At 39.4% G+C, this 27,711-nt stretch overlaps 1 protein-coding gene across 9 annotated transcripts in view; it reads left to right on the top strand.

Annotated features, from left to right (window-relative positions):
• PARD3B (par-3 family cell polarity regulator beta) overlaps positions 1-27,711 on the top strand; it is a 1,156,296-nt gene that overhangs the window by 268,980 nt on the left and 859,605 nt on the right. For all 9 annotated transcript variants that reach the window (XM_037009251.2, XM_037009249.2, XM_073218305.1 and 6 more), the window contains one exon: positions 20,175-20,276. In XM_037009251.2, coding sequence (XP_036865146.2) covers positions 20,175-20,276 — 102 coding nt within the window. The remainder of the gene's footprint in view (positions 1-20,174; positions 20,277-27,711) is intronic.

Raw genomic sequence — 27,711 nt, 5'->3', positions numbered from 1 at the left:
TGTATTGAAGAATGCTGATTATCCTGTTTGATGTGTTGGTGAATAGTAACACATTGTATAAAATCACTTATTATGAAAGGGTATTTTTACTTACCCACATTTAAAAATTGATTCTGTTTTTTTAGGAATTTTCCTTTTAAGCATATATTGGCTCTGGTGAAATCTATTCTCAAGAACTTAAGGCAAATAGCTTCTGAGAATTTGATCTCATTAGCAGGGCTTATGGCTTTGGCTGTATTTCCTGATAATAGTTTTCTGTTAGATACGTGCATGTCGGAAGCAGAAGTAGTGAGAATTTGTCTTCTGTGCTCATTAAGTGCATACATGCAGGATGAGGTAGAATGAGACAGTCTGAGGCCAAATCAGTGTCTTCTAGCACTCTCTTTTTCTTTTACCCCATCATGTTTATTGGGTATTAAGTTTAAAAGCCTTACATTTAATCGGAACTTTGGCATATATAAATATTTGTTGTATTTTCTGAATTCACTTTTTAGCAAACGAATTGCTGCTTTACAGAGACAATGTTTATACCGATTTAGAAATGTTAAGAATTTGGGGGGAGTGTTTTCTCAGAACTGTGCAGTGTATTAATTGTGTTTATGTCTGTGATTTTCTTGATATTTTTTACTTGGTCCTTTAATCCAGGCCTTTAAAATATTTTTAAAAAGTACAAAATGTTCCCATGTTAGGACTTTAAAAAATGATTTAAAAGTATATTTAAATTTGTGGAAGGTGTTGGTAATAGCCTTGAAGAATAGGCTGTGGCTATTGACCTTATAAGAGGTGGAGCCCAAGGCTTCTTTCAAAAGGGCTGCAAGGACTCTCGCGGAGGCACAAGGATGTTCTTCCTGGTGTGGCTCTGGATGCTCTGTGGTTCAGGGCTGTGTTCCCACACCCAGGGGCAGATTTCCTTATGTTGAAGGGTGTGGGGGAGAAATTCACATTCTTCAACCAGTGGATGAGAAATCCCAGCCATTCCAGTTACCCAGGCATGTGATTCCTTCTACTTTACTCAGGTCCTCGAATGCCAACTCCCTAGACCAAGATTTTGGAAAACTGTGTTATTATCTCGGCTCTGCCATATATGAATTTTGTGACCACAGGGAATATGTTCAACCAAATCTGGGCCTCAGTTTCCTCATCCACAAAATGAAGTAACTTGATTAAAGTCCCTTGTTGATGAAATAGTCTGTGACCTCTAGCTGGTAACATTCACATATGTTGAAAGGAGGTAGAAATTCCTGGGATAAAGGAGGTGTAGCTTTGATATTGATTGGCGTATTTCTTATCAAGTCTTCTAGGACATCAGTGGTATTGTGGGAACATCTTGGGTAATATGTGAGAGGTTGTGAACTCCTGAAGAATTCTGTGACTGTGACTTGGCCTGTGCACATTCCTAAAGCTGTTTGGTAACTATTCACTACATGATGATCGATAGTTTCCTGTTGCTTGCTGGTACAGTTTTCCATTCTTGAACTTACTCTTGTCCTAACCATTCTTCTTATGTCTAAATGTGAATTTATCCATATGGCAATCACCCGTAATTGACTTTGCTGCTTGTTGAACACCTACTGGATTTATAATGCTGGGCTGGGCTCTTGAGTGGGGAAGGAAATTGGGAATATGTTACGATGATGCAGACATTGCCGATATACTTGAGAATGAGACATACAAGCAACTGACTGTAGAGGCCAAGTGAAACAGATATAAGCATGAATAGGGTAATGTGGTGGTATGGTAGAAGAGGAAATTAATTCTGATTGGAGAATTGGGGAAAGATTCATATGTGAATTCAGGACTATCTGTGTTGGGCCTAGGAGGTGATAGCTATGATTAAAATAGGGAGAGAAAGAAAGATCATTTTAGGTGAGGAAGAAGAGCTTTTGAGATTGAAACATCGTAGGACTCCAAGCACATGAGTATCGGAAGGGCTTGAAGTATTTGAAGAAAAGAGAGTAGATGTGGATCAATCTTTAGGAGACTATTGCTGTAGTGTAGTCAAGGGACAGTGCTTAACTGTATTAGAGAAGTAATTGTGGAAGTAGAGAAAAGTGGAAAGATTTGAAATAGATTCAGAAGATAGACGTGACAGAATTTGTGGATGAATTTCACACAGGGGTGAGGGAGCTGAGTATAGATGAATCCTAGATTTTTGGCTCACAAAACTGCAGAAGTACTGCCACTCACTGAGGAAAGAAATACCTAGCATGTGAAGTGTCATGCACTCAATTTTGGAGGTATACGTTTAATGCATCTATGTTGAGATGTTAGGTTGGAGCTCAGTAATAAGTCTTCGTAGATGTATTTGGGGGCGATCTACTTGAAAATTTTTTTTGTTAAGACCACTTTTAGAGCAGTTTAAGATTCACAGCAAAATTGAGAGGAAGGTACAGAAATTTTCCCTACACATCTTGCTCCTGCATATGCACAGCCTCCCCTATTATCACCTCCCCCAAGGGGAGTTGATACATTTGTTACAATCAATGAACCTACATTGACACATCATAGTCACCCATAGTCCATGGTTTATGTTAAGGCTCATTCTTGGTGTTGCACATTCTGTATGTTTGGGCGAAAGTATAACGGTGTGTATCCGTAACTATGGTATCTTACAGAATATTTTCACTTCCCTATAAATCCTCTGTGCTCTGCCTATTCATTCCTCTGTTACCCCGAACCCTGATTACCACTGATCTTTTTCCTGTCTCCACAGCTTTGCTGTTTCCCAGTGTTATAGATTTGGAATTATATGGTATGTAGTTCTTTCCAGGTTGACTTCTTTAACTGAGTAATATACATTCAAGATTCCTCTGTGGGTTTTCAAGGCGTGATAGGTCTTTTAAGAACCGAATAATATTCCTTTGTCTGGATGTACACAGTTTTTATTCATTCACTTACTGAAAGACATCTTGGTGGCTCCCAAGTCTGGCAATCATGAGTGGAGCTGCTGTAAACATCCATATGCAGGTTTTCATGTGGACATAAGTTTTCAGCTATTTCTGATGAATACCAAGAAGCATGATTGCCGAATTATACAGAAGGTGTATGTGTAGTTACACACCTAACTGTCTGTACCCTTTTTGCATTTCCACCAGCAGTGAGAGTGAGTTCCTGTTGCCCCTCATCCTTGTTAGCATTTGCTGTTGTCAGCAGATGGATTTTGTCCTGGATTTGGCCATTCTGATAATAAATGCATAGTATCTCATTTTTGTTACAATTTTAATTTCATACATGATGTGGAACATCTTTTCATATGCTTATTGGCCATCTGTAAATCTTCCTTTGTGAGGAGGTATCTGTTAGTCTTTGGCACATTTTTACATCAGGTTTTTATTATCTTATATTGTTGAGTTTTAAGAGTGTTTTTTATATTTTGGATAATTCCTTTATCAGACAACTAGCTATTCTCTACTAATCTTCTAGGAGTTTTATATTTGGCATTTTACATTTAGGACTGTGATCTGTTTTGAATTAATACTTGTGAATGGTATAAGGTCTGTGTCTTGATTAATTTTTTTGCATATGGATGTCTAGTTGTTCCAGCACCAGTGTTTGAGAGACTGTCTTTGCATCATTGAATTGCCTTTGCTCCTTTGTCAAAGATTATTTGACTCTATTTATATAGGTTTGGTTCTGGGCTATTTCTATACCATTGATCAATTTATCTGTTCTGCTACTACCACACTGTCTTGATTAGCATAGCTTTATAGTAAGTCTACAAAATCAGGTATTTGAAGTCAGGAATTGTTAGTACTAAAAGTTTGTTTTCCTTCAGTGTTGTGTTGGCAGTTCTTTTGCCCTTCTATATAATCTTTAGAATCAGTTTGTTGATAGCCCCAAAATAACTTACTGGAGTTTTGTTGATATTTCCTTGAAGCTATAGATCAAGTTGGGAAGAATTAACATTTTTACAATGTTGAGTTGTATTATTCATGAACAAGGAATATCTATGTAGTGCCTTTTTATTTCATTTATCAGAAACATGTAGTTTTCCTTAACTAGATCTTGTGCATATTTTGTTTAATTTATATGTAAGAATTTAATTTTTTTGGGTGCTAATGTAAATAGGGCAGTGTTGTTAATTTCAAATTTCACTTGTCCATTGCTGGCATATATGGCGGTTATTGACTTTTGCATATTAACCTTGTATTGTGCAATTGCTATAACCCCTTATTAGCTTCAATATTTTACTCTATTAGAAAATATGAGAGAATTGACTGTCATGTCATCTGCAGACAACGTCAGTTTTGTTTCTTCCTTCCCAATCTATTTACCATTTATTTCCTTTTCTGGATATATGGAATTAGCGAAAACTTCCAGTACGATGTTGAGAAGGGACATCCTTACTTTGTACTTGATCTTGTTGGGAAAGCTTCAATTTTCTCATCATTAAGTGTGATGGTAGCTGTAGATTTTTTTGTGGATATTCCTTATTAATTTGAGGAAGTTCCCCTCTAATCCTAATTTACTGACTTTTTATTTTGAGTGAGTGTTGAATTTTGTCATATTTGTTTCTGTATTTATTGATTTGAACATGTGGTTTTTTTGTTTTTAGCCTAAATGTGTGATGGATTACCTTAATTGATTATTGAATATTACACCAGCCTTGTATACCCAGGGTAAATCTTGGTAGTTGTTTATGTAATTCTTTTTATACATTGTTGGATTTAATTTGCTATTATTTTGTTGTGGATTTTTACATGCACATGAGAGAGATTTGTCTGTAATTTTCTTTTAATGTCTATTTAGTTTTAGTATTAGGGTAATGCTGCTCACATAGAATGAAAGAAGAAGTATTCCCTCTGCTTCTACCCATTGACATCATACAAAATTTGTGTATTCCTTACCTATTTGGTATAATTCACCAGTGAACCCATATGTGCCTGGTGCCTTCTGTTCTGCAAGATTATTAATTACTGATTCAACTTACTTAAGAGATATACATCTATTGAGATTATCTATTTCTTCTTGTGTGTGTTTTACCAGAGTGTGTCTTTCAAGGAATTGGTCCATTTCATCTAGGTTATCAAATCTGTGAGCATAGAGTTATTCATAGTGTTTCATTATTATCCTTTTAATGTTCATAAAAGCTGTCGTGATGTCTCCTTTTTCATTTCTCATCAGTAATTTGAGTTTTCTCATTTTTGTTAACATGGCTAGAGACTTTTCAACTTTAGTGATCTTTTTAAGTGACCAATTTGGTTTTGTTGACGTGTTCCTTTGTTGATTTCTTGTCAATTTAATTGGTTTCTTTGGATTTGATTTGCTGTTTTTATTCTAGCTTCCTAAAGTGGAAACTTAGGTCCCTGATTTTAGATCTTTATTCTTCTCCATTCAATGCTATAAATGTCCCTCCAATTATTCAGGTATTTTATGTTTTCCCTGACTTGACTACCTCTGTATATTTGATTCACAAATGTGTATGTCTTAGTCCTTACCCCTCTTATGAGCACCGTTACTGTATTTTGATCTGCCTGATAGGCATCTTAACCTGGATCATCCAGAGGCATCTCAAATTCAACACATGTAGAAACTAAATTTCCTTTTTCCACTTTCCTGATGTTTAACTTAACCCATGTTTCCATCTTTGTTACTGGCATATAATGGACTTCCTTATAGGCTTGAACTTTAGTGTTGTTTTTGTTTGTTTTGTATGTGCCAAGCCCTACTTTCCATGGGGAGTCACAAATATTGTAAAGGCATTGTTTCTGTAGTATAATCTTTACAGTCCCAGCATGCTTTATACTGTGCTTTTTATGTGTTGGATTCTGCCTTCTAGCATGTATTAGACTTGTACGGATTTCAAAGAATAATGAGAAAAAAAAGTATGCTTAATTAGGTAGTAATAAAGAGTCAAAACTTTGGTCATTCTTCTATAGTAAAAAGAAACCACAGGCTGATATGATAATAAACCCTCCTGTCTATTGTGGAAGGATGTGTATTTAAATAAAGACTGTTCACATTTATGAAGTGTTATTCACTATGGAGGCAATCTAATCATTTCCCCAATCTGAAAGGACCAAATAAGCAGACTATTACCAGTTGGAAATATTTTCCCACTGGTAAGCATGGCTCTGAAAGTCAAATGGTTGGGCCGATGTAATCACCTGGTAACACCTGCTTGGCCTTACTTAGCTAGCATCTGTTCTGATTAGTTTGTGCCTCTGTGCTTTAAGTTAATAAGTTTTTTTGCCTTGAATTATTACTGACTCAATTACTTTAAATTTCATTTCAATCCTAAATTTTCTATCACTGTTTTATATCTCTTTTGTCTCTTAGACTATTTAAAAACAAATATTCTTGGGTAAAATTCCCTGGAATGTTAGGCCAAATGTTGAATGCGATCCAACATTTCATAAAGGCAATAGTAAAAATTTTGGAAGATACATCTTTTAGTTGCTTTCTTAGCCTAATTTTTAACCTCCTTCCTTTTAAATACAGCTCTGAGACAGATCTTCTAGCACACTGATATTTTTTATTTGTAGTTACTTTGGAGTAATTATTAGATTCTTTATCACAAAAAGGGAAAATATACTGTATTTGACCCCTGTAGTAGGCAAAACAATGACTCCCCAGACTGCCTAGTCCTCCCTCGTACTCTGATCCTGTGTGTGTATTATGTTGAACGGCAAATGAGAATTAAGGTAGCAAATGGAATTAAGATTGCCAGTTAGTTGCGCGATAGGGAGATAATCCTGCATTATCCTTGTGGACCTAGTGTAATCGCAAGAGTCCTTACATGTGGAAGAGGGAAGCAGACGAGGAGATCAGACTGGGCTGGCCATTACTAGCTTTTAGGTTAGAAATAGAACGTGAGCCAAAGAATCTGGGAAGACTCTAGAAGCTAGAAAGGCCAAGGGAAGGATTCTCCCTAGAGTCTCCAGATAGTAGTAACTCACCTCTGCTGACACCTTGATTTTAAGGCCAGGCTTTGTGGTCATTTGTTATAGAAGCAATAGGAAACTACTAATACCCTTTTTTATTGCTTTTTGGCTAAATTAAGGGCTTCACATATTGTAAATACCAGGCATTTATAATTAGCCTATTTTTACTTTGCTATCCAAAGCAACCATGCCCATTCTCATGAAGGGAGTAATATTTCTTGCCTATACAAAATTGATCACAATTTATTTTTCTACTGAATGTGATTATATCAGCCTGCGTGTTTGTAACCATATATACATATATACTGTGTGTATACATATATATTACGCATGTAATGTGTACATATACTCTTGAAAATATTATAAAAATATATTTTGTGGTCAACTCTTATAGCTTACATATCAGAACAACATAACATAATATTTGCCAAAGGGTAGGCTATAAAAAGGAGAATTATATTTGTATGTATTATCCCTGTAAGGAATGACAAATAGTCATTTCCTATTTGCTTTGTCAGGGAACACTATTTCCTTGGTTGCCAAAAATATCGATGCTGTCTATTGGCTTTCAACTTTGGAATCAAATTACAGCCTAAGTTTGGTTATCATTACAGAGGAGAATATAAATGATTTCCACTTTGATAATGTACAAGTAAAGGTAGAGCTGACAGAAATGGAAAGTGAGGGCAGAAGGAGAGAAGGGCAGGAGTAAGAACTGATGTCATCTTTGGCCCTGAGGAGTGGAGATGCCGTTTATAGGTGATAGAATTAAACAGAGTTATTCATTGAAGATAAAAGTAACCACTAAAGGAAATAAATATATTTGAATAACTATATTAGGAGCAAGAAGGGTGGGAAAAGTGGGGGACTATAAATACACTTAATTGCCATTGATGATATCAGAATGTCAAAAGATGATTTCTGAAGTGAGAAAGTTGAGACCATTAAAAATGCTTATTATTGAGAGAAAAGGAGTTTATATTCAGATAGACTTAAAACAAATGTCTAAAAGAGTTTCCTCTGGAGAACAATTGGGCCACCTTCTATACCATTTACATTTTAAAAATCAAAGTAATTCATACATATGGTTTAAAGCAGAAGTTGGCAAAAGGCTGGATAGTAAATATTTTAGCCTGTGCAAGCCATGTGATCTCGGTCATAGCTACTCAACTTTGCTGTTGTGCAAAGGTAGCCATACACAATCCTTTACATGAGTGAATGGGTCTGTGTTCCACGAAACTTTATAAAAATAGATGATGGCAGGATTTGGCGTGTGGGCCATAGTTTGCCATTTTCCAGTTGAAGAAGCTAAACAGTGCTAAAAAGGCCATAACAAAAAACATTGGTCTGTTGAGACCCTCTTGCCCATGCTGCTTCCACAAAGCCGCTGCTCTGTACCCGTTAGTTTCCTTTTCTGGTATTTATCTCGATAATTGTAAATAATTTATGAATCTAGGGAAAGCAGTGCACTTTTATTTCTAAATATGAATTTACTGCTATCTCTTGATTCATTAATTTTCACCATTATCTGTTTCTATCCTGTTAGGGTAAGCTAACATTTATGGTTTTTTTTTTTTTTATAGCTTCTCTACCTTTTCTCTCCACTGGTCATCCAAAGTTGTTGTTGGAATTCTGGTTAAATATATTTTCAGTGTTTTCACTACAATGATTATGTAGATATTGTTCACTCTTGAGCCAATAGTAATAACCATTTATTTTCTGTCCAGTGCAAATTTTTATTTTTCCCGGAGTTAATATGTTTTATTTGCTTTTTATTTTTAATCTTTTGTTTTCTTCTCTCTCCTTAAGTGGTATAAAATGACTCTCAGTGCCGTTTTCCAGAGTTAAAACTGTCATAGCATGTGTTGGTTTTTGCATTTTTCCCTGATGAAGCTCACTCTTACTGCTCTTCAGCGGCTGATCCAATCAGGGATGGTTGTTCCCCGAGCTCTCGCATGGCTAGCATACGAATTGTCACGTTTTGGGGTGTTGGGTCCTCTGTTTCCTGGGTCCCTCATTTTGATGACACACACTCTCCTAATTGCTTATAAGTAGTAGCTGGAGAGGAAGGTTAGTTGTAAGGCTGGCTGCCGGTTTTCTGAGGCTCGGTGGGGTAGCATAGCATTAATTCTGCAGCCTGTAGCCTTTTATCTTCAGACCTTCTCTGTGCCTGATGTCTTAAAATGTGAACCCTACTATGGTGCAATTTCTCCAGAGATTGTGTCTCTTGTTCCTGGACAGGAGACTTGGTGGTGGGCAACTTGGATTTCATCGTCCCTTAAATACATTTTCAAACAATTTTTATTCTCCATTTTCAGCCCCCATCTTCTTCTGATTATCATGGACTCTGCTGTCTCCACGCTGTGTCCTATAGGATTGGTTTGTGTTTTATGCTGACTATCTCCGTCTAGAGGCCCTGGGATTTGTCCTTTCTCCCTGAGAAGTCTTTACATCTTGATCCGTCCCTTCCTTTTTCTAAAAAATAGTATTTGCATTGCAAGCATCTACTGGTTTTATGAAGATGGAGTTTATGTTTGTTTTTAGATTTACTTGTTTGGGGATGATTTCTAGGGAAGAAAGAGTGGGTGGTATTAATGACTAGAACTATGGGTATGTGTCAAGCTTTTTTCAATTACAATATTTTTATATCTTTCAAAATTAAGATAAGGATTGAGTGTTTCTTGTAGAAAGTAAATATCAGATAAGTCATCTCAGCTTTTGTATTAATATGTATAAGTATATATATATATATATATATATGTGTAAGTGTTGTAAATGCGTGTAACTCATATTGTGATATAACTCTAAGAAAAGTTTTCTTCAACATTTTGGTAATTTTTCTGAAGTTTTTGTCATCTTTTGTTATAAGGTGAACTTTGTGTCCTTCGTGGTGTGGTGGTGGTGGTGGTGGTTTGCCTGCTGTACAACTGGCATCTCTGCTTGAGGCTTGTTCTTCCGCTGTGCTTCTAACTAAGCAGCCTAATGGTGTACTAAAGCCGTGCTTTAGGCAGAAGTACAGTCTTCAGCCTTGTTACCTACATACTCACTACTCTCATGAAGTGGGTGAGTTGTTGAGAGTAAAAGAAGTCCGATTAAAAGCTTATAAAAGTTGTAGCTAATTGTTTTTCATATTTGGCGTGCATTTTCCTATGAGTAATATATAAGTGGAAGTTTTCCCTGTGTGTGGAGGCTTACTTTTCGAATGTCAGCAAACTGTGTCAGCTAATTATGTGTCTTAGTTAAGGTGCTAGGTGTCGGGCCGATGACCAGTGTACCCAGGACTTCTCACACTCTGTGTGGGGGAAGACCAGATTGTTTTTTTTTCAACCTGTAGAAAATGGATACTTTTATAAAGTACAAAATCATGTGCTTGGATATTGCAGCAATAAGAAATTACTATAAAAAATTGTACATGCTCGCTCCCAATTTCTGTACTTGTTGCAGATGAAAAGCAGGTCATGGATTGTGTTGGTCTACAGCCCACGTCCTGAATGTGTAAGCACGGAGAAAAACTGGGGAAGGCTGTTTCTTCTTGGTCCAGATTTTAACATGTAAAGCTGGTCGTGCATTCTCATCCTTCTCTTTCTGGACCTTTTGCTCGCTTCCTGGTGACTTTCTTCTTTCTCCTGGCCAGGAGGTCTGTCACTTCTAAACTGTCCTCAGCATTTAGTTTTGGAGAATTACGTGTGGCAGTGGTGATAATGGGCCCCGTTTATAGATCTGTTGTAAGGGGAACGCTATGCCAGGTGCTGGGATTTCAGTAGTATGTATGTTAGAAATGGCTCTGCCTTTGTAGAACTGAAGAGTTATGGTGTCAAGAAAAAAATACACGTGCGTGCCTATGTAGGTGCATGTATGTGAACATGTAATGAATTTCTCACAATTGAGTTGAGGGTCAAGGGTATTGTTCCCAGTCTGTCTGAGTTGTGGAGTTTGGATTTCAGCTTAGTCTTCCTGACGTTAAGACTTACCCTTCTCCCACTGAACAGCCTCATTCTGAGGGGTCGAGCTGATCCCCATCCTTACGTCGTCCATGCCGTTACACCTGGATGACCTCAGCAGCTTGGAAGGGAACATAAGGTGCGAATAATGTATAGGTCCCTCTCCTGCCTTTCTGGAAATGCTTTCATGTAAAAGGAAAGGTGCTTTTAAGCATGTTTAATGATGATGTGAAACCAGCGGAATGTTAATGTTGTGGCGTGAGCGTTTTCCTTGGTATGGGCACTGGATTGCGCTGGAGAGGCTGGGCCGGCAGCTGCCACCATTTCGTATTTTTCCAACTTCTGCCTGAGAAGTGACTGACTTTTCCCACTCCTATCCTCACACACAAGGGACTCCTTTAAGAGTCTCTTTTCTGAGCTTTGACTTCTTTTCCAAATGGCCGCTAACGGACTTGCACAAGGGCACAGCCATTTTTTAGGAGACTGCCTTCCATTCTCTAGACTGCCACTGTCTTGCCTCCCCAGATCTTTGTTCAGTGTTACTGTTTCATTGGGACCTCACCTGACCCTTTATTTAAAAAGAGAAGACCTTCATCCTCTCATTGTCTTCACCCTACTCTTATTTTCTCTGCCAAATCACTTAACACTTTCTAACATACCATTTAACTTACATTTTTATTATGTTTGCTAATTTCTGTCTGCCTTCTCTCTTCACGGAAATGTCAGCTTTACTTTTCCAGCAATGGGGCTTTTCCCCTTTTTGTCCATAGATGTCGCAAGAAGCGAACACATACGTGTGACATCAATGACCATCAGTGATGTGCATTCCAGAATGTTCCTACTTCTCTTGTGCTGCCCTTGGCTTTATCAAAGATATGATTAAAGCTTTTGTTTTGGTGTAAGTAAATGGCTTTCTGTGTTATAACGTGAGGTCTTTCTCTTTTTCTTTGTTCTTCCTTCCTGTTTCTGCTTGTCTTTATTCGTATGACAGATTAACAATGGATGCCAGTGGTTTTAGCTGTGGATATGGACTGAAGAAGATAAATGAGGTTTCTGTACCATGCTGCCTGTTTTCTAGTTAGGGGAGACTAAGCAAAAACATTAACAGGTAATTGAATAGAGTTGTGATGATGTTTGATACTGGCAATAAGGGCAGAGAATCAACTTTAGATTGACAGGCAGGGTGGTCATCTCTAAGCAGGAGATGTTGAGCTCAGCTTTTTAGCTTGTTCCTTTCCTGTGCTTTCTGTGTTCCTTTCAGCTACATCTGGGTTGCATCTATAGCATTCTAGAGGAATGACTCTGTGCTTTGAGAAACAAAGCTAACAATAGTGGGTGGTAGTTGTCCCAAATCTTTTGAAAATCAGGGACAGATAATCCTTCACTGTTACTGCTATACTGAAAAGTTTTATAAACAATGAGCAGGAATAAAGTTGATGAGGTCGTTGTGTTTATCTTAGAGTTAACTTATTTTTTTAAACACTGCTACCAATACCTCTTAGGTAAATAAGCTTGTATGTTCTATGTCTTAATTTCTTCAATGATGGAGCATAAACCTGTGTTTGAATAAAGACCTAGAGGCCATGGCGGTTACCTGTAGAATGTTACCTTCTTTATTCATTCATATACAAAAAAGGTACACACAGTGGTTGACAGCATCTGTCAAAGGTATTCTTTGTTGTTACTGTGCAAAGGTGCCAGCATCATAGAAACAAGAAAGTTTGGATTTAATTGGCTGCATTAAGTAAAGCTTGAGGTGTATGAATTTGCATTCTCAAATTCTTACTGAAATTCATGTTAGCAAAATACTTGCAGGGTTTTACAATGAGTAAATGATTTCAAAATTATAGCTTCTCTTTCTCTTTGGAGACATGACTGCTTCCATTCTTTGGCTGCCGGGTTTCAATTCCTCTGGACCACACAGGCTTTTAAAACCTTGGCAATCCAGGCCTTTAGACTATAAGATTCCACTGTAAACAATGGATGGAAAACAGGATTTTGAAAAACTCATCTGTTTTCTTTAAAATTATTTTGAAAACATATTATTTCAGTGTTATTACATTAGTAATGGTTTAATATTTTAGAAGTGTTTCATAGTGGAAATCTTTAGAAATACCTGTATGTGTAGTTTTTATTAAATTCAGACCTTAATATTTGATTTTCCTGATAGATCGTTGGTTTTACGATGATAGTGTATTTAATCCTGCAGATTTATATGCAACTTATACTTTTATGCATTTAAGTCACTCTTCAATCCGTAGGAAAAGGAAATTCCCATATTCTTGTGAAGAATTAGTGTGCTGTGATGATGTAAGCAGTAGATTTTGAACATTAAATTTGTATTTTATTTGAAAAACAGCTGTATCTACAAATTTCTGGACCTTTTTTCCTCAAATAAATTTAGGTTAATCCCAGGTTAAAAAATGAAACTTTGAGTCTTTTATGTAAAGAAAACTGCTGATTATGGTTACTTCACATAACTGAATGAAAAATGACATGGGGTGATTAACATACTTAGTTGATCTGTGAACTAGGAGGTGAAGTGAGTGTATGCCTGATGCTCAAATATGTTTCTTCCTACATGAAAAGGAGAATAAGTAATATTATAAAAACTTTCATTGCGAGATGAAGTTGAAAATTTTCCCTTGATTTGTTGGTGCACTTATATTGCACTACTTTTGCCAAAGATTATGTATGAAAAGCCAACAATTCCTTGAGTCTCAGTTACTTCATCATTAATGAACCTGGAGCCTTTATGGCCTTCACTCAAAGCACCACGTGGAAGTCAAAACATAGAGGACAGAAGAGGCAGTAATGGAAGGTCCCAAACTATTTCCCTAAGTGTGTCCAGTGTTTCCAAAGTTTGCAGGACAATTCCTTGAGCAATTACCTCCTCAAAAACACTTTGTCTCCCTTTCTCTCTCTCTGTCTGTCTTCTGGTCCCACTGCAGTGCGAATATTGTTCCATTTGGATTGGTCACACAGTTCTCTCAATATTCTATCATTCTTAGAGATCCTTTTGTCTCCATGCCTCAGCTTCTTGGTATTCCTCTTCTCCAATTTCTATTCCATTTATTGTCTCCTCGACAGCATCTCATCTGCTTTAAATACCCTCCATTGTGCTCTTCAACTATTGGATCTCCAACTGGAATTCATTCCTGAGTTTTTACATATGTTTCAGTACTTCCATGAGCATGTTAATGATTTTTATTTTGAACTCCCTTTCCGGAAGATTCATAAGGTCAATGTCCTTTAAGTCTTTCTCAGGAGTTGCATTCATAATTTTACTGACCCAGGTTCCTTTGGCCTTTCATATTTGTATATGGCGCCCTCTACTGTCCAGAAGCTGTACTCTCTAGAGCTGCTCAGCCCTGAAGCAATGTCGAGGATTGCAGGGGAGTGGTATTGGTGCCTGGGGTAAGGAAAGAGCTGTTTCCTGCTTCCTGGCCTCTATGCGTGTCTCCACTGCGTGAACCAGTGGGCCAAGTAGGCAAGTATAAGCCTCTATGCTTTGCATTTGTAGTTGTTATAGACAGATCTTCCCTCCGGCTGGCCTAACAGCAGGGTAGGCTTTGCCGGTTTGCAAACCAGGTGGGTCTGGCTGGGGAAAGGTGCAGTAGGCTGTGTGTCACGGAGGGCGTCCTTGGAGCTGTGTAGGCAGCCAGGGAGCTGGAGCACCTGAAGATCGTGAAAGCTCCCAAACTGCCGGGCAGAGTGCACGCAGACAATTTTGTCTACCCATCCTTTCTCCTGAGTAGTAAGCTCTGTGCAATCCTTGCCCCTTTAGCAGCCCTCTTGTTAAGGGCTTCCTTGTTAGGCCGTCTCTCAGACTGCCCGCCTTTCTTTTGTCCCAGAGCAGCTGGAATCCCTGCTTTCCACAAGCAGCTGGAATATCAGTCCCTCCAGGAATTCTGCCTGTCTTAGCTTTCCAGTCCTCTAATCACGAGAGTATCACGAAAGCACCATGAAATGTAGGTTTGTGCTCCCAGAGCAGATCTCCAGTGTTAGGTGTTCAGCAGGCCCAAGCCTCCACTCACTCCCTGCTCCATTTCTCTTCCTCCCGACGGTGAGTTGGGGTTGGGGGAGGGCTTGGGTCCCGCTGGGCCACGGCTCTGGTACGTTACCCTGTTCCATGAGGTCTGCTCTTCTGTCCAGGTGTGTGCAGTCTGGTGCCACCCTCTTTCCTGTTGTTCTTACAGGATTAGTTGTATCCATGATATTTTCATACTATATGCGGTTTTTGGAAGAAGCCTCTGTCTCACCTCTCATGCCACCATCTCTGATCTCCTCCACTCCCGCTTTTCTGGGGCCACAAAGAGTCTGTGTACTCATAGGAGGATGTCTTCCTGCCAGTGTTTTTGGTCTCTTGTTGATCCTCCTCTGCCTCTACCCCCTTCTCCACCTCCTCCTCCATATAACCGCCTCCTCCAAAAACGCCTCCATATCGAAGTCCTCCTCCACCTCCTCCTCCGAGTCCGAATCCAACTCCGAATCTGAATCCAAATCCTCCTCCAAGAACTCCAAGTCCTCCAACTCCTCGTCTGATGACTCCGACTCCTCCTCCAACACCTCCAACTCCTCCAACTCCTCCAACTCCTCCTCCGATGGCTCCGACTCCTCCTCCACCACCTCCCGCTCCTCCTCCATTGGCTGCGACTCCTCCTGAGACTTCCCCTCCAACTCCGAATCTTCCTCCAACACCTCCAACTCCTCCTCCGTTGACTCGGACTCCTCCTCCAACTCCGAATCCTCCTCCAACACCTCCAACTCCTCCTTTGACTCCGACTCCTCCTCCGACTCTGAATCCTCCTCCGATGACTCTGACTCCTCCTCCAACTCCGAATCTTCCTCCAACTCCTCCAACTCCTCCTCCGTTGACTCCGACTCCTCCTCCGACTTTGAATCCTCCTCCAACACCTCCAACTCCTCCAACTCCTCCTCCGATGACTCTGACTCCTCCTTTGACTCTGAATCCTCCTCCAACACCTCCAACTCCTCCAGCTCCTCCTCCGATGTCTCCGACTCCTCCTCCGATGCCTCCGACTCGTCCTCCGATGCCTCCGACTCATCCTCCACATACTGCGGCTCCTTCTCCTCCACTGAAGCCTCCTCCTCCTCCTCGTTCCGGTCTTCCTCATTCTGCCTCTTCAGACAAGAAAAGACAGGATGGAAAAGCTGGGAGCTGAAGCCGCTGTCCAGCCCAGCAGCCCCTCAGGCGTCTCGGCCCTGTAGCCCTCGTCCCGGGCAGGGGGCTCCCCCACACTACCAACCTGCTCCGTCCCCTGCAGGGCTCTGTGCTCCGTCCTGGACTCCTGGACAGGTGGGCGTTCCTGGGCACACAAGGGGCTAGATGTTTTTGGGGCCCCTTGTGGCAAAGCAGATTGTTCTTCTCTGGCCCTCTTTAAGGTGGGCTCCAGGAATTCCGCCTCATTCTCTACTTTCTCGTTCTTCCTCTTCAGAGAAGAAAAGACAGGATGGAAAACCTGGGAGCTGAAGCCGCTGTCCAGGCCCACCAGCCCCTCAGGCGTCTCGGCCCTGGAGCCCTCCTCCTGGGCGTGGGGCTCCCCCGTACTACTAACCTTCTCTGTCCCCCGCAGGGCTCTGCTGTCCAGGCTGGAGTTGAGGACAGGCGGGCGTTCTTCTGCACACAAGGGGCTGTATGTTTTTGGGGCCCCTTGTGGCAAAGCAGATTGTTCTCCTCTGGCCCTCTTTAAGGTGGGTTCCAGGAATTCCGCCTCGTCCTCTACTTTCTCGTTTTTCCTCTTCAGACAAGAAAAGACAGGATTTAAAACCTGGGAGCTGAAGCCGCTGTCCAGGCCCCCCAGCCCCTCAGGCTTCTCGGCCCTGGAGCCCTCCTCCTGGGTGTGGGGCTTCCCCGTACTACCAACCTTCTCTGTTCCCTGCAGGGCTCTGCTGTCCAGGGTGGAGTCGAGGACAGGCGGGCGTTCCTCTGCACACAAGGGGCTGGATGTTTTTGGGGCCCCTTGTGGCAAAGCAGATTGTTCTCCTCTGGCCCTCTTCAAGGCTGGCTCCAGTACTTCCTCCCCATCCTGTGAGTCAGCCACACCTCTTTTCTTCTGGAGAGGCCTGTAGTGAAGGTTGTCGACGCATGACATTCCCAGTTGTTGTGGAAAGAATTTTTGGGTGGCGATGGAGGAAACTTCCCTTTCCTCCAACACCTGGTTTTGAGTCATGTCAGGAGGCCCAATCGTAGCACTATGCGGACGCAACTGAGGGATTCCTGGGAAAGGAAATTTCAGACATGAGAAAAGTAGAATAAGTGTGTCAAGTCTATAGGAGTTGAGATGGTCATGAGACTATTGCTATGTGTGCACATGGCCTGGAAGTACATACCTATGTGAAATCACCGGATGCCATGAGACGTACATTTTATCTGAGGTATGTGTGTGGTGTGATTGTGTGGGATTGAGGGTGTGGAGGTCTGTGTATGTTCTGGGACATACCAGTGAGAGAGTTTGTGACATTGGTAAGGGGGTGGTGAATGACGGTGTACATGGTGCACCAAAACACATGAACAGGGTGGAATGTGTTCTTATTGTGAAATAGTTTCAGACGGAGCTCATTGGAGGAAGTGTGCTTGAGCTTCCCAGAGGCGCAGCTCCCTGAAAGGCTGCAGGCTTTTGGCGGAAGGTTGGGTGAAGTGATATGTGGAATAGAAAGACTGTACATGAAAGTGCATTCCCTTCAGGGCATATGAGTTTTTGAGGGCTTAGTCTGGCTCTAATGAGGGAGGGAAAACAAGCTACCTGTGTGAAAGGGTGTACATGATGTATGGGTTAGTGTGTAGACAGCTGAGTCTGAGAATGATTTCCTGAGGAGGGAAGGTGGAAGTGTGTATCTGGGTAACGCTCGTAGAGAATGGGAAGGACGCATCTGGAATGAAGGCATGTGTATATGGGAGAAAAAGTGAAAGGAAGGAATAATGGGGCTGTATCTGGTATGAAGGAGTATAGGGTGTGTTTGTGTGTGTGTGTGAGTTTGTGCTGATCTGAGGGAAGAGGTTGTACTTGAGTTCCCACACTGTTATCATCACAGCCCAGTATCTCACAGCTGTCCGCGTGTTCATATGGGGAACTGTCCTATCCTTGCAAGCACACCCCAGTTTGTCCCTCTGCAGAGGCTTCAGTCTTAGTTCCTTTGCCCTGAAGCCCTTTCCTGTTTTTTGAAGGGAACGTGAAATACATAGGGATTATGCTGAGCAGCTCAGCTCTTCATCCTGCCCAGCCTCTCTCTGTGATCTGCTCTCCCTCACCATCCTCAGCAGCGGCATGAAGGTGTCCTGGTATGTCACTGCGTCCTGTGAGCACCACACGTGCCTCAGGAGAATCCTCTCTGATGTTCTTGAGTTCTGAGGAATGAATACAAAAAAGGACATGTGGCATTTTCTGGGATCTTTATCCATTCAAAAAAGACATGTTGAGTGGACAATCATTCTAGGCATTGAACCCCTCACCCATGAAATTGAGTATTTGAAACTTCACTTGCTCCAAAATATAAGGAAACAACAATTATGAAAATTGTGTGTAGATGTCAGTGATATTGGGTATGTTGTATGTGGTATTTCTAAAGATGTATACAGAGTATCAGAACTTGTTATTACAATTAGGTATTAGCTCCTTTTTCCTCATGAGAAATTATATAATTAGAGGACATGGGGTCCAAGATTTAAGAGAATTCTGCTTATTTACCTTCCTGCATGTCCACCCTGGTGCCACAGGTTCAAGTTAAGACTGCAAGATCAAGTCACTATATCCACTCTCTCCTCTCTCCTCTCTCCTCTCTCCTCACTCTCTCACTGAGTCACTGGCCTGGCTGTTGCTTAAGTACCCCAGCAGGGCCATTATGATGTAAGTGGGACAGGGTTCCATAGCATTCTGACCCGTGCAGCGGAGCAGACCACTGATGGCGGGGGGGACCCTTTTACCCAACACAAACTCTACCATCCACTTGAATTTTTATCTTGCACTTCATAACAAAACTTGAGAACCAATGATACGGATTAAACAAAAGATGATTTATGTATCTAATGGAACCACATTATTATATCTCCCCAAGGGTGAGGATATGGCATCAGCTGAGAGAAGCAGTCTTAGACCCCTGCCTTCCCCATAGAGCATTGTAACGGTCATATCTTAACAGTACCATATAACATATGTACACATGGAAGGTTATATGCGATGTGCATGTGTATAGTAGGTTTGCAAACACCTTGTATTCTATACAGCTCCAACATTTATTGAATTTTCCCCACTCTAGGGAACAGGCTCATGTGTTTTAACAACCCATTGTCCCTTTTGAAACTCTCTTCCCTGTCGCTTCCCCAAAGCCTTCAGTGAAAGGGAAGTCCCTGGCTTTACATCCAGGTCCCTCATCATGAATCCTGTGCTTGTCAGGCATGAAGGCTTCATTCCCGGACTTCTGTTCTAGGCCCCAGTCTCCTGGAAACCAAAGGGCTCTGCTCAGGGTTTGAACTGTAGTTAGCTGCATTCTGCTCCCAACTTCCCACTGACTGGCTCCTCCCCGAGGGTAATATGTATTTCCTTCAAACTTAGTAGTTGCTCTAGAGCCAGGCCATGATCCAGCCAGCTTCAGCCTTCTTTACTTCCAGTAGGTCGTCCCTCACAGTGTTCCCCCACGTGGGCCAGCCTCTTGCGGCCCCTAACCGTAGAGATCTCTTAAGTCACTTTCCCAATTGAAACCCTTAGTCAGCTCTGAATACAGTTGTAATTGTCATGCTTCAGTGAATGGAAATTAGCTCTGGAGCTCTTCCTCCAGATTTCATTGCAAGTGTTAGAGCTGAGATCTCACACAGAGCATAGAGGTTTAAAAACATGAAGTGGTTGGTTGTCACCCCATTCCATTCATATATTCCAAAGGGATAGTTTTGTCTTCACAGATTTCTGCCTTTTTATTTTTTTCATTAAGCTTTTTGATCTCAGTTTTAATGTCTAGTCCAGTTTCAGAAAGTCCCTCAAGAAGATCTTTCTTTTCCAGACTATTTTTGGGTTTACCTAAGTTGTAGGTTATAAAAAAATACTCCTTGAATAAACTTTTCAAGTAGCTTGGGCAATTTAGCTTTGCATTGCAATTTATCTTCCAGGAAAATTGATGGAATTTGATTTATTGATTTTTATTAAACAGGATTTTTTTTTGCACTACTACCAAATATCTATCCAAATGAAAAGATAACATTTGATTGTGATATTTAAAAGTTTCTTTATTACTAGTATGTATTTTTAATGAGCTAATTTATTTCTTTTAAAATTAAAATGTATTTTACCTATTTAAAAAGTTTGATTCATGAAAATTGTTGGTGGTTTTACCCCAGGATCCTGGCTATTGGGTGAAGATTCATCACTTAGAATACACAGATGGAGGAATCTTGGATCCAGATGATCTCTTGGCAGATGTCGTTGAAGACAAAGATAAGGTAGATGACTCTAGAAATGTTCTTTGTTTTCCTCTGTAGAGCTGCATGTTTTTCAGAGATTGAGATCTTTAACAAACTCATATGCCAATTATTATTAAAAGATACCATCTGTTCCTGTTTCACCTGGACAGCCCATAAATCAAAGCTCTTCATCAGATGTTTGGAAAAACTTTGTCAAGGTTTGGGAATCTGTTCGTGGTGGCCTAATTAGCAGACACTTCATTCCCAAGAGTTCCTGATACATCTCAGTCAATTAGTGTCAGGCTCTGTGCTGTTGGAGTGCTCACTGTTCTTACTGGCTATGGAGTTTATTCTCAGCCTTTGCTAAATATTCAATTTAATGCCTGAGATTTAAACATGTTTCAAAGTAAAGAATAACATAGGGAGAAAAGTTCTATGTAGAACTAAGGTGAAGATTTTTCTTCAAGTAGCTGCCAAGCAACTATTTTTCTGGTAGTCTTTGTTTTCATTGCCAAAGTAAAAAACACTAAATATTCCAGAAAGTTTGAACATTTTTTTGTCATCTACTTGGGAATAATCACATTGCAAATATCTTGTTTTAATGGGAGTTTTTGTCTAATGTTAAACTGGAAAAGGTATAAAAGTAAACTCTTCAGTTGCAGTACACTGGATTATTGCTGTTGAGACACATTTTTTATTACTGCCTCTGTGCTGGGCATCTCTTATCGATCGTTATTATGTGCTCCAGCATTACCCGCAGCTCTTCCTGAGAGATCATTGCTTCAAAGTTTCTTCTACTATGCATCCATAGTGCTGTTCGTACTAGGCTAATTTATGTCTGTTAACATGTTTCTCTGTATTATTTTGCAGTCTCAGGTAGGGGAGTGTGTGTGTGTGTGTGTGTGTGTGTGTGTGTGTGTGTGTGTGTGTGTGAGTGTGTGTTATCTAACTGGACTGGAATATAAATAAATGGTTTATTGAATGGAGGTAATTTCACATTTTTCCTTTCCCTAAGATCTTTTTGGGTTGTTCAGATGTATATGAGTCTTTGCAGACATTCTATCCGTTTATTTTCCCTATTTTCTGTTGGGACTCAGGCCTGGTTTGCTTTGTGTTATAATTAGCCATTTCATAAGGATTTTATTTCCCTAAATACATTGTAAGCCCCTTGGGAAATTTTTATTTCTTTTTTGTTGCTTGTATTAATAATTTTAGTTCAGTTTCTTACCCAAACTTGATTCTTGAATGATACTGAATCAATGAGTTAAAAAGAAAGCTTTACTTCCTACAGTTGATTCCTGCTGTACATGGTTTTGGTGCCTACCTCTTATTTGCTGTTGGGTCTCACAGTAAATAATGATGCATTCATTACACTCATAACTTTAAAGGAGTACTTTCACTTCTCTATTTCTCTGTTTCACTTTCTGCTTTTCTGTAGCCACATTCTTCCTCTGAAATATTCTAGGCATTTGGGTCATTTGTTAATGAATAAGGTCTTCCTGCCTGAAAATTTACCAATGTCCAGGGTATTAAAATGAAAAGCCAAAAAGTGTCAAGTTTAAGAAGGGCCAGAAGAAAATGTCTCATGCAGCCTCATCTAAGACCTCATTACAGGAAGGATGATTCCATGAACAGAGCCCAGGGAAATCATTTGCCTACAGGGCTCTTCCTTTTAGAGAATTCTTTTGAACTATCTTGGCAGTGTACTTTTTAGCTAAATACATTTACTAGACACAGAGGTAGCTTTATTATATGTAATCTCTTTTAAAGGGACTTCCACTAAATAAGGTGAAAAAGTAATAATCTGTTACAGTCCTAGCAAAGGATTAGTGCTGTTTGGGTGTAGGTTTACCCATTCCCTTAGTGAACTTCCGTGCTTCTTCATGAAGCCTGATTATTGTTCTGCAGAGCCGGTGAGCGTTTACCCTTTTGATGTTGTCAGAAAAATTTGTTCTCCCATTTTTCTCCCATTTTTTCCTTATTTAAAATAATGTATGTGAAAAAGCATCATTTTTTTTCTGACATTCTCTCTGTAATTTTAAGATTTCCTTATAGTCCACATGTGAAGGGAGGGAAAAATGTTCTTCCAGACTTCCTTTTACTTTACTTTTTTGTCAATTTAGATTAAGAAGTAATTATAAGTGATTCTTCTGGATGCTTAGTGACATACCAAATTTACCCAAGATCCTTTGAGATAATATCAGGTTTAGAGAAAATTACAATTCACCTATTTTCAAATTGGCTGTCTAATAATTTCTTGCTTTTAAAATACAGATAGAAAGCAGGCCCAAAGAGGCATGGGTGGGTGTTAAATAAGGATTCCTAGGAAAGACTCTCACAACTGGTGAGAGATGCTAATTAGGAACTTCTTGATAGTGTAGCTGGGAAGGATGAGACAGAAAAAACAGAAACTTAGAATCAGAAAGCAGTATAGATTGAGGCCATTGATTTGGTATGTGGAAATGCTACACAGTATACATCTATAAAGACTGAAATTAGAGGTTAAATGGTATTCCACTGAAAATCAGACAAAGGACTAATATGGTTTAGTCAGTTTTCTAAAGAAATTACTTTTGAGACTTTTGGTACCGGAAGTGGTTTATCTTTGATCTGACCTTTATTATTCCTTCGGCCAACACAGTGTATGGTCCATACATGGTGCCTCTTTGGGAAGTTTTATTTTACTTCGCTTTCCCATTAGAGCCTCTTTCACAGGGGACCAAGTTTATACCATGTCACACTATTGCTGTCCTATATTTTGTCAAAATATTATTGGAGCAGCTTTGAAATTTTGTATCTTATAACTGATTTTTGTGCAAAATGTACTGAAACTTAATAAATATCCAGTTGTGACAGGCATTTTCAAAATTCTTCATCAGTTTTATGTATCAGTCTAATGATTTGAATTCTTTGGGGGTAAATAACTAAGAATTTACCACTTTACACTGATGTCTTTTCTCCGGCTGCCCAAGGCTGCTTATTTATTCACCCAGTAACAGCTACTTAACATTTTATTGCACGCTAACAGTGGCCCAGAATGTCCTTGGCAATTATTTATTCTCTTTCACTTCAGAGCAACCCCACAGGCGGGAGCTATTTATTATCCCCATTTTTAATTTCTGAGAATAGTCACAGAAATTGTTGACTTGCCAAAGACTACACAGATAGTGAGTGGCAGAGTCATGCTCTGGAATCTAGAATTTAAATTACCAGATTCTATTTTGTTCCTTTACAGTGTGCCAAAGGATATGTTTGGTGTTGGTATCTAGAATTTCTAATTATAAAAATTCATCAATTGTAAATAAGTATAAATCTGTTTTACACAGTTGCCACCATTGCTAAGAAAAGATAGACAATAATACTATGGAGCATAACAAAATTATTTCACAATTAGTATGCCATGTATGCATAGTCAAGTTCAACTCTCTTCACCTGCAGCCTGCATCTACTTTATTGTAAAGGCCTGCCCCTTTACATCTGTTGCTTTCTCTTGCCTCCCCTTTTCCAGGTCCAAGATTATTATACATGTGCAGTTTAATTCCAAATGGACTTTGTTAACTACACTAGTTGTCCAACCACTATATGCAGTTTCTTAGGAAAATAAGTTCTATATTCTGGTAACTACTTTAAAGATGGATTGTGGAATGTTCACAAATTATATACTGTTCTGTGTGCAGTAGGCAGAATAATGGCCTGGAAAGATATCTACATCCTAATCCCCAGAACCTGTGAATATGTGTGTTACATGGCAAAGGGGTCTTTGCCAATTGGATTAAAGACCTTAAAAATGGGGAGATTATTTTGGATTAGTTGGTTGGGCCCAGTGTCTTCACCAGAGTCCTTATAAGTGAAAGAGGAAGGCAGGAGAGTCAGTTAATAGACAGAGTCAATGTGAGCAAGAGCTGACTGTCTAATGCAGCTTTAAAAATGGAACAAAAGAATGCAGGCAGTCAGAAACTGGAAAAGGCAAGGGAATGGATTCTCCCCTAGAGCCTCAGGAGGAACAGAGCCTTGCTGACAACTTGATTTTAGCCCAAGGAGACTCACTGCAGACTTCTCACCTCCAGAACTGTAAGGTAAATGTGTGCTTGAAGCTGCTGTGTTTGTAGTAACTTGTGATAACCAGCAATAGGACACTAACACAGTCTCGTATCCTATTTTAAACTTTTAAAGTGGTGATGATCTCAAATTTCATACTCACTGTTTTTTTTTAGATCTTGTAGGGCAAGGAAAATACCTTATACTTCAGAGTAGTAGTTTGCTCTGTGAACTCCTTCCAAAGTCCATCATGAGTTGATTCTCAGTTCATTGGGTGAGCCTTCGCTCTTTGGGACTTGAATATTAGGCTGTTGTGTAGAAGTCATTCCAGGGGCACACCTAAGAGCTACATGCTGTTCCCTTAGGAGTTTCACATTGCAATATGTGAAGTTCCTAAGAAGTCTAAAGATCGATGATGATGAATAAGCTGTTGCAAAGCTAATCATTCACTAATATGTTTCAAGTGTAAGAACCTCAGAGTATTGAACTTTCCAAATGATTGTTTTCCTTGTTAATTGTCATTATTATTTCTTGTTGTAGAAGACAATTACAATATAATTACAGAAATATGGCCATGTACTATTTCTACTGTGTAAATTGGATTGCTGCCATGGTTTTATTAAATATACAAAAGTTATACTATATTATGTACATAAAGTACAATGGGAAAATGTCTCTATCTTTGACTAAACTTTGACTATCATAAGGGCAAAATCTCCTGGGCTCCAGTGAGGGTGGGTTGGCCTCCTGGGTGATATGTGATGTCTGGTCAAAGAGTAGAGTTTCTGCTCAATTCTACCCCTGATTAGTTATGTGCTGTTGGGCACATTTCTTCATTTCTGTTGGCCTCAATTTCCCCTTTTGATAAAATGCATATGTTATTTTTTAAGTAAAGTGTGGTATATAGTAAGCACTCAAATGTTAGCTGTTATATTAAACTATTATTGCTGTAGTGTCATTTTTTTACCTGTACATTTTGATTTATCCGTTAGATGTTTTAAATTTAAATGTTAAAACACCAGAGGAACTATAACACATTCTGTTTTTTAAAAACATTTAATTTGTTTAAAAGTTACATTTTTTATTAATTTTATTATTATGACAGAACATTTGAATTTATATGTTACTGAGAAATCAGAATGTCAGTATGACTAAAATGAGAATCCTTTTACGAAAAAACAAGTGTTTGGTAATATAAGAAGCATTCAGGGAATCTAGTGTGCTTTTGAATTGGAGTCTGGTTTGCACACTGAATGAACTAGTGATCTAGACCCAGACACTGTCCTTAAGCCCAGGTTGCTTGCTGAGCACGCTCTATCGCCCTCTAGTGGAGTCCACAACTATCTAGAGACCAGCTTACAGGAGATACACCCTGATTATGATCCTGTTATTTTGTTCTACTTCATTATAAATTAAGTGTTACTGCATTTTTAGTACAACTCAAAGGCTCAGCCATGGAGAGTAAAACCAGAGTTTTCATTTCAACCTGTGGTTGTTATTTCTGCACGGTCACCAACCACACCAATATTTACCTCTGCTAGAAGTGCTGAAGCAAAATCTTTGCATTGATAAAACTTCTTTTAGTCTCAACATGTTCCCATCTTTCTATCAACTGGTTGAAAGTTTAATGGCTAGTTTTGATGAAGGATGTAACTTTTTCACTGTGTGGTTGAACAATTTATGAGATATATTTTATTTTTCTGGGATAGGGGATGCTAAATTGAGACCCCTTAAGAAAATATCCTGAATTAAGTTTAGGTAAAAACTAAAATATTTTAGTCCTCATTTTGTCAGTAAGACTCCCATTTCAAGTGGAAATGCCTGTGTTAAAGCCTGTATTTTTAACAAATCAGAATATGGTGCTCTGGGGAATTTTTCTTTGAAGGATTTCTTTGATTCTGGGTGTTAAAGTTTTGAAACCACATTTTAGAGGAAGTTTACAGAATGTTTCAGAAATAAGTGTACAGGCGCTTAAAGAAAAAAGGATTCCCTTGGCCAAGAAATTACATCTGAAACTTTTTAAGAATACTCTTCATTTGTAGAATTACAAAATTACAGAATCATAGAGCCAGAAGAGACCTTGGCATTCAAGTCACTTAACCCTATCATGTTGCAAAAGAGGAATATCTGAACCAGCAGGAGCTGAAAGGGCTCCATATTTCCAACTCATGTCTTTCCTAAGGCAGTTCATTTCTGCATTTCCTCCCTAGAATCCTGATAACATCTAGTACAGATCAAAACTACTCAGTTTCCCGTTACAAGTTGGCTCCTCCATGCAACTTCCTTTTTTTCTGTGGATAGGAATGTTCCCTCCTCATCTTCCAGGATTGAACTTGCAGTTGTTTTGAAATTTAGTTATTTAATAAATGCAGTTCATCCTTTCTTCTCATATGTCTGTTTCCCTCTTTGCATTTCCACATCTACCAAATATAAATCCATAATATCTCAGGCAAGGTTACTTAATAAGGAGTTGGTGGTCCTGCCTTTGACTTCCTTCTTACTCTTCAACAGCTGTATGTCATGCGTGCTGGCAGAGTGGCTAAGAACTTGCCTTCTAGACAAAGTCAGTTCATTTCTTGGCTCTGGCTTTGGGAAACTTAATCTCTTTGTTCATAGTTTCTTTATGGTACACTGGAATTAAAAATAGTACTAATTGTACAAGCTTATATATGTAAAATGTTGAGAAGAGTACCTGGCAGTAATAAGATATCAAAAAATGCTAGATGCTATTATAATGAACATACTACTATTAGTAATGCAGATTACACTATTCCTTAGGTATTGCTAAGTCATGCCATTCTTTCCAGTGTATACTGAGTCAAGTCCAAACCGTATAGCCATACGTAATATTCAGAGGCCTCAGGATGCCCCTAAACTATCTCAAACTCAACCTTCTCAAACCTCAACGGTAATGAAATGACTATACTGATTATTTTCGTACATACTACATGCTTTCTTAATGCTCCATTTGTCTACTGTGCACCTGTCCCTACTCCTTGCCTATCCTGGGTTCATTCTGTGTATTAGAGAATCTAAGCTTCACGAGGAGAGGTCCTTTGTTTTGTTCACTGCTGTATTCCCTGTGCCTGCAGCAGTGTCTAGCACTACATAGCTGTTCAGATAGTTGTAGAGTGGAAGAAATTGAGTGAATTCATGAATGAATGAACGAACAAATGAATGAACAAACACATGTGTATGTTTTCAGGACTTGAGTAAGTAATTTTGCCACTCTAAACTCCACTTTTTCCTTGGTAAATGAGGGTGATTAATAGTATTTTTCTCGCAGTATCATTGGAAAGGTTAAGTTGTATATGAAAATACATACATCTTCACAAAATTATACATGAAAACATATGTAATACATATACATAGTACATGTAAAGAATGTATTTATTCTTGCTGCTCAATTCTTATCAGTCTTTCCAGATCCAGGTCA

The sequence above is a fragment of the Manis javanica genome, chromosome 12 (assembly GCF_040802235.1).
Source record: "Manis javanica isolate MJ-LG chromosome 12, MJ_LKY, whole genome shotgun sequence".
Classification (NCBI taxonomy): Eukaryota; Metazoa; Chordata; class Mammalia; order Pholidota; family Manidae; genus Manis; species Manis javanica.
This window is presented reverse-complemented; position numbering and strand designations above follow the sequence as displayed.